We start from the raw sequence: 8,177 nt of genomic DNA on the forward strand, positions 1-8,177 counted from the left end.
TAGTCTAGTCTATAGTCTAGTCTATAGTCTAGTCTATAGTCTAGTCTATAGTCTAGTCTATAGTCTAGTCTATAGTCTAGTCTATAGTCTAGTCTATAGTCTAGTCTATAGTCCAGTCTATAGTCTAGTCTATAGTCTAATCTATAGTCTAATCTATAGTCTAGTCTATAGTCTAATCTATAGTCTAATCTATAGTCTAGTCTATAGTCTAGTCTATAGTCTAATCTATAGTCTAGTCTATAGTCTAGTCTATAGTCTATTCTATAGTCTAGTCTATAGTCTAGTCTATAGTCTAGTCTATAGTCTATTCTATAGTCTATTCTATAGTCTAGTCTATAGTCTAGTCTATAGTCTAGTCTATAGTCTAGTCTATAGTCTAGTTTATAGTCAAGTCTATAGTCTATTCTATAGTCTAGTCTATATTCTAGTCTATAGTTTAGTCTATAGTCTAGTCTATAGTTTAGTTTATAGTCTAGTCTACAGTCTAGTCTATAGTCTAGTCTATAATCTAGTCTATAGCCTAATCTTTAGTTTAGTCTATAGTCTAGTCTATGATCTAGTCTATAGTCTAGTCTATAGTATAATCTATAGTCTAGTCTATGGTATAGTCTATAGTCTAGTCTATAGTCTAGTCTAGTCTATAGTCTAGTCTATAGTCTAGTCTACAGTCTAGTCTATAGTTTAGTCTATAGTCTAGTCTATATTCTAGTCTATAGCCTTGTCTATAGTTTAGTCTATAGTCTAGTCTATGGTATAGTCTATAGTTTAGTCTAGTCTATGGTATAGTCTATAGTCTAGTCTATAGTCTAGTCTATAGTCTAGTCTATAGTCTAGTCTATAGTCTAGTCTATAGTCTAGTCTATAGTCAAGTCTAAATTCTAGTCTATAGTCTAGTTTTGAATAGTTTATTCTTCAAAAGTTAATTCTTTCTAATATAAAGAATAGCAACATCCAATTTTAAGTTAGAAATCTAATTTAACGGTCATTAAAAAATTATTTTTTATGAAACATTCACTAACATTGTTTAGACACAAACCTATTCATTAGAAGAGATGTGCAAATTACTAAAGCTTTAATAAAGCTCTTTTTTCCCGAACCCTGATAAACTAGGCAGCAAAACAGAAAAAAAATAATAACAACAATAAACCGGCTGCAAAATATGAAGCGAAAACAAAACTGATAAACGAAATTAAACAAGTATAGTAAAAATTTGCACAAAAGAAAATATTAAAAATGAAAATATTATAAAAGGAATTAAGAATAAATAATATTGCTATAAAAAGCAGTAGCAGTTGGAGAACCATTTCAGTTTAGCAGCAATATTCTCTGGACTTTAGTGAAACCGGCTGGAATAAATTGTTAAAATAATTATATTTTTATAAAATAAAGTGATAAATAAAATGGCAAACCCACAACTGGAACCTAAATACACTAAAGTAAGTGGAGAATATGTTTAATATTAAACAAATTAAATTATTGTTATTCATATGTATTCCCAAAAACAACTTGTTTGCTAAAGACGGGAAAATCTTAAGATTACTTGCAAAAAACAAAAAAATTAAAGTAAAATTTAAGAATTTTTGTAAATCATATCACTGATAACACGTCGTTAATTAGTTGTTTTTATATATAAAATTTTTATTTTACTCTACATTTATATAGATTTTTTCAGTAAATATATGTAGCTATAATAAAATAAAGATAATATTTTTGTTGTTATTTGAGTTCAGGCTGTTTCATGGTAAAATCATAGGCAGACTATCTAAAAGTGTAAACATTGGAGGGCAAACAAATAGCAAACAAATGTGTATAGCTGTTTATTATACTTTTCACCTTCGTGAGAAGGGTGTATATAAGTTTGTCATTCCGTTTATAATTTCTATAATATAATTTTTCGACCCTATAAAGTATATATATTCTGGATCCTTATTGATAGCGGAGTCGATTAAGCCATGTGCGTCTGTCTGTCTGTTGAAATCAATTTTCTGAAGACTCCAGATATTTTCGAGATCCAAATCTTCAATGATTCTGTCAGACATGCTTTCGAGAAGTTTTCTATTGAAAATCAGCAAAATCGGTCCATAAATAACTGAGATATGGGTAAAAATCTAAGACTACCTCTGAAAATTTATTTAACATATTATAAAAAAGCATAAAAACAACAACAAGGAGATGAAGCAGTAATATGTTGGTAATACGCTCATATTTGTTTGAAGGTTGTAATACAGTTTGATGGTGGTAGTACAGTACAACGGTTCCCACTTGACCACGGCTATCGATAATGAAATCACCATCGAAGTTTTCTCAATAATTTCTCGGGTAAAACATTCGAAAACGGCTATCGAAAGCAACAAGAGAATGTGCTCCTAGAGCTCACCTGTCGCTCATTTTGTGGCAGCAAATCTTTCGATCTCGAAGTTTCGCTTACGATATCAATGACGAGTATTTAGCAATATTAATTAAGAATTAAAAAAACATCTTTTAAGGTCCAATCTCGATATTGAGAAAATATAATAAAATGTTTTTTATTGGTATTGCAATCGTGTTCGTAAATGATACATTTAACGATATCAAGAAACATTCGCCAGAGATATTGTAAACAGTTTACATTCGATATTACTAAAGATTCGTTGGCAATGCGATAGCAATACTTCGATAATGAATATTTTGTTTCAATTCCATTTTATTCCCACAAAAAGACAATTTATAAAAAACATAAAAATTTATTTCAATTTATCCATTACATTTTATGAAAAAATATCTTATAATAAAAACTAAATTAATGCATACATAAATTCATTGAAAAATAATGTTAGTTTAATAAAATTTGTTTATAAATAGTAAACTATTGAGGTGGTAGCTGCTCATTGTCATGTTTTGTTTTTTTTGGAAACGTATTTGGAACATTTCGTTAGCCTATCGTGGCCGTATTGGAAATGCTTCTGTGTTATTTTATCAAAATCCTCGTTCTTAATCCTATTCTTAAAAGCATCTAATTAATTTATTGGAAAAATATTTATGTATATATTAATCAATTAAAAAGGACTTACGTCGAATAGCCAAAGTTATACGACATCCACGAATGCATTGCTTAGTGTTAGTTCCTCTCCACGAAAACTGCTCCGCAAGGTTGTCGGAAAACATCTTTTTCCAGCAGCTACGAATAAATTTATCAAAAGATTTTTCTGACGAAAAAGAAAGTTCTTTAACCTTAAAAAAGGAATTGTTATTGATAATAAAATTATAGTATATATATTAATTTTGTAAATGTTAACTTACAAATTGTTTAAAAGTCTCTTCGTTTTCCAACTTGCTGGTAAATTCGTTGTACTGTTGGATAGTCTCGAAGGGTCTCTGTGGAACAACAAACTCACTATAGCATACATCCCCATATACTTTTGTTTTAATTGTCGAAACCTCACTTCTTATGGAAATAACCTCAACAGTGAGGCGGTCAACTTTCGAATTTAATACTGTGATATGTCCTTCTAATTTGCGCAAAACATTTAATATTTCTATAAGAAAAGAAATAACGATTTTAATATACATACATACATATTAAGGTGGGATTAACTTCTCGGATCAACTTCTAAGAGTGAAATTATGTTGTATTTTAACGTCACATGGAAGACTGTAAAATATTATTCAATTATTTTGAGGCTCGTCGCCGTTTCGTTAAAATACAACATAATTTCACTAATAGAAGTTGATACATATGTATATAAAAAAAGAGTACATTTTATTATTCCAAAAAATTACCTGTTAATTGACTGCTATTGTTATTGGTCGTCGGTGGCCTGTTTTTGGACGTCGGTGACACTGTGCATGATAAGCTTTGGGTGTTATTATAGTTGGTCGTCGGTTACACGGTACATGATAATCTTTGGATGTTATTACAATTATTCGTCGGTGATATTGTGCATGATTGTCTTCCGTTGCTATTGTTGTTTGTACTCGGTGGAACTGTGTAAGATAACACTTTGTTTTCTTACCATTTAATTAATTTTCACTTTATATTTGTTTATATTTATTCACTTTTCTAATATATTTTAATTCCATCCGTTTACAATGAACTCCGATTTAAAACTAATATATTTCTGTTTTGTGCTTTTGTTTGCACAAAAAAAGTACCGTTCTTTATTGTTTTTCATAAAAACCGCATTTATTTTCTTTCGTTAAACATGCAGTCGCAATATCACATTCGAGACTTTGAAAAGACAAAATATATTTTTTTTTTGGTTTCTAAGCATCAGAAAAAAATACTTTGCTAAAAACAAGATCAAAGTATCATTTACAAATAATTGGCAAATATTTAGCAAAGTTTTTTTTTTTTGTAAAACGAACCTTCGAGAAATTTTTAAGAATAGATAATTTCTCGAACATGTTTGTTTCGAAATTTTACAGAAAAAAACGTATTATCGTGAAATTATCGAGGATTCTAATTTTTTTAAATTTTCGATGTTTTCTCGAACATTTTTATTTTGAGATTTTTTCATTTTAGTGAATAATCTTTATTTTCGAAACTCAGGTCAGGTGGGTTAATATTTCTTTCTGCTGCAGTTTATATTTGTTTTTATGTGTATGTTAAAACTGTTTTTTAAAATATACTTGGTGAAGGGTATATATTGGCATAGCCGAATATAGAAATCTGACTTGTTTTGTTTAAAATCACTTTCAGAGCAGATTTAATAAATTTAGGTTTCCAAAAATGCAATATTTTCTATCATATTTTCCTAAATGTATGTATCAATTTGTCACCTTATAAAAAAGTTTGCGGAAGCATAAGAGAAGATATCGCTCATTTACTATAAGTCTATTTATCTTTTTTCCTTCTATCTATCTATCTATCTATCTATCTATCTATCTATCTATCTATCTATTTATTTATCTATCTATCTATCTATCTATCTATCTATCTATCTATCTATCTATCTATCTATCTATCTATCTATCTATATTTCTATCTATCTATCTATCTATCTATCTATCTATCTATCTATCTATCTATCTATCTATCTATCTATCTATCTATCTATCTATCTATCTACCTAAATATCTATCGATCTATCGATCTATCTATCTATCTACCTATCTATTTATCTATCTATCTATTTATCTATCTATCTATCTATCTATCTATCTATCTATCTATCTATCTATCTATCTATCCATCTATCTATCTATATTTCTATCTATCTATCTATCTATCTATCTATCTATCTATCTATCTATCTATCTATCTATCTATCTATCTATCTATCTATCTATCTATCTATCTATCTATCTATCTATCTATCTATCTATCTATCTATATTTCTATCTATCTATCTATCTATCTATCTATCTATCTATCTATCTATCTATCTATCTATCTATCTATCCATCTATCTATATTTCTATCTATCTATCTATCTATCTATCTATCTATATTTCTATCTATCTATCTATCCATCTATCTATATATCTATCTATCTATATTTCTATGTATCTATCTTTCTATCTATCTATCTATCTATCTATCTATCTATCTATCTATCTATCTATCTATCTATCTATCTATCTATCTATCTATCTATCTATCTATCTATCTATCTATCTATCTATCTATCTATCTATCTATCTATCTATCTATCTATCTATCTATCTATCTATCCATCCATCTATCTATCTATCTATCTATCTATCTATCTATCTATCTATCTATCTATCTATATATCTATCTATCCATCTATCTACTCTATCTATATATCCATCTATCTATATATTTATCTACCTATCTATATTTTTAATTACTATATAATAAAAACAAACAAAAAAGCTTGTTTGTTAATTCATTAAAACTTTGTTTTTTAAAATCAAAATTTAGATTTTTATCTCTGTAGTACAACTCTTCTTGTGTTAAGTGCTAATTTTGAAATCAAATGATATTTTAATCTAAACAAAATTGAATGAAAAGCTAAATAAATATTTAATAAACTTTTATAATAAGTATTTAATGTTAATAAATGTACACACTATAATATAAAATTGTTTATATTTACTCAAAAATTACAAAAAAAAAAAACAACACACACTCACTTGCATTTAAATAAACGAATTTAATATCACATTAAATGGTATAGAATTTTAGACAAAACATGCAACAACAATTGACAAGATTCGTTAAATTTAAATATCTAAGATTAAATTTTAATTTAAACACAATTAATGTTGATTTATTTGTATGATAGCATTACATATTTAAAACTGTTTTAAATGTGATAATCTTTGAGTGTTTGAATAATTACAACAAATTGCTTACAATTTGTTGTAATTATATTACTTCTGTAAGCTATTGACCTTTTAATTTGTTTATTATTTTATAATTTTAAAGCTTGTATCATAATGAGTTTTATATGTATTTTTTATAAAAACTGCAAATCTCCAAATAGACCACCAAATCAGCACTAAAAGGAAATCTTTAAACATATTTGAAAATGTTATACTTATAGAAACATTTTATAGATAAATTTAATAAATTCTATTTAATATTCCAATCTATTTCAAATTATATGTATTTATTTATTTTCACAACCATAAAAATGCATAATTAACCAAAATGTATATACAATTATAGCTCTTTATCAACAATGAATTTGTTGATGCTAAATCGGGCAAAACATTCCCCACCTATAACCCAGCAACCGAAAAAGTGATTGCTCAAGTTGCAGAAGGTGATAAGGTAAAAAGAAAAGAATAATGATACACTCTCCACCAAATAATGTAACTTAAACTTATCTATATTTTATTTATTAAAGGCTGATGTTGATTTGGCTGTAGAAGCTGCCAAAAAAGGTTTCCACAGAAATTCAGCTTGGCGTAAAATGAGTCCTTTACAACGTACCGAATTAATGATGAAGTAAGTATGATATTACATATCAGTCCTTTTAAAACAATATTTTTTTCAAATTCCCAGACTTTGTGAGTTAATGGAACGTGAAAAGAATTTATTGGCCAGTTTGGAAAGTTTGGATAATGGCAAACCTTTTGCTGAGGCCTTATTCGATGTGGAAATTTCTATTATGACCTTGAAATACTATGCCGGCTGGACCGATAAATTCTTTGGTGACACTATTCCTGCTGGTGGTTTCATTTCGATGACCAAAAAAGAACCCATTGGTGTGGTTGGTCAAATTATTCCCTGGAATTATCCATTGCTTATGTTGTCCTGGAAATGGGGTCCTGCCTTGGCTGTTGGTTGCACTATTGTCATGAAGCCCGCTGAACAAACTCCCTTGACCGCTTTGCACATGGCCGCCCTGGCTAAGGAAGCTGGTTTTCCTCCTGGTGTTATTAATATTATTACAGGTTATGGTCCCACTGCTGGTGCTGCCATCTCTGAGCACCCCGAAATACGCAAGGTGGCCTTTACCGGTTCAGTGGATATTGGCCGTGTCGTTATGGAAGCTGCAGCTAAGAGTAATTTGAAGCGTGTCTCTTTGGAATTGGGCGGCAAGAGTCCCATTTTTGTATTCGATGATGCTAATGGTAGGTTGTATATATTTTAAAATTAATTAAAAAAACTAAATAATTTTCTCTGTACATAGTTGATTTGGCCGTTGATATTTGCCACGATGCCTTATTCTCCAACCATGGCCAAAGTTGTTGTGCTGGTAGTCGCACTTATGTCCATGAAAAGATTTATGATGAATTTGTTGCTAAGGCTGCAGCCAAAGCTAAAGCTCGTAAAGTTGGTAACCCCTTTGATGAGTCTGTTTTACAAGGACCCCAAATCGATAAGGAGATGTTGACTAAAGTTTTGGGCTTCATTGAGAGTGGTAAACAGCAAGGCGCTAAATTACAATGTGGTGGCAAACGTATTGGTGATGTTGGCTTCTTTGTTGAGCCTACTGTTTTCTCGGATGTGAAAGATGATATGAAAATTGCCCAAGAAGAAGTAAGTTTCATAGTTTAGAACTTATTTGGATCTAGTTCGGTTGTAGCTTAGTTCAGTTCTAGTTCGTTTCTACCTTTAGTTAAGTTTTGGTTCTAGATCAATTCTAGTTTAAATCTAGTTCAGTTCTAGTTCGGTTCTAGTTTAGTTCTAGTTCAGTTCTAGTTCAGTTCTAATTCAGTTCTAGTTCAGTTCTAGTTCAGTTCTAGTTCAGTTCTAGTTCAGTTCTAGTTCAGTTCTAGTT

The 8,177-nt window shown here is 29.3% G+C and overlaps 1 protein-coding gene and 1 long non-coding RNA gene across 2 annotated transcripts; one reads left to right on the forward strand and one right to left on the reverse strand.

The window, feature by feature from the left end:
- Positions 1 to 1,279: 1,279 nt before the first annotated feature.
- Positions 1,280 to 7,969, forward strand: LOC111690156 (aldehyde dehydrogenase 9). Its single transcript, XM_023452597.2, has 5 exons — positions 1,280 to 1,436; positions 6,617 to 6,721; positions 6,798 to 6,898; positions 6,956 to 7,527; positions 7,587 to 7,969. Exons 1-5 carry the CDS (start codon positions 1,401 to 1,403, stop codon positions 7,952 to 7,954), a joined length of 1,182 nt encoding a protein of 393 aa, XP_023308365.2. The 5' UTR covers positions 1,280 to 1,400; the 3' UTR covers positions 7,955 to 7,969.
- Positions 3,402 to 4,203, reverse strand: LOC124419319. Its single transcript, XR_006940482.1, has 2 exons — positions 3,760 to 4,203; positions 3,402 to 3,515 (listed from the first exon to the last, which is right to left on the reverse strand). It is a non-coding gene; the product is annotated as an uncharacterized LOC124419319 (long non-coding RNA).
- Positions 7,970 to 8,177: the final 208 nt, after the last annotated feature.

The sequence above is a fragment of the Lucilia cuprina genome, chromosome 4, assembly GCF_022045245.1.
Source record: "Lucilia cuprina isolate Lc7/37 chromosome 4, ASM2204524v1, whole genome shotgun sequence".
Taxonomy (NCBI): Eukaryota; Metazoa; Arthropoda; class Insecta; order Diptera; family Calliphoridae; genus Lucilia; species Lucilia cuprina.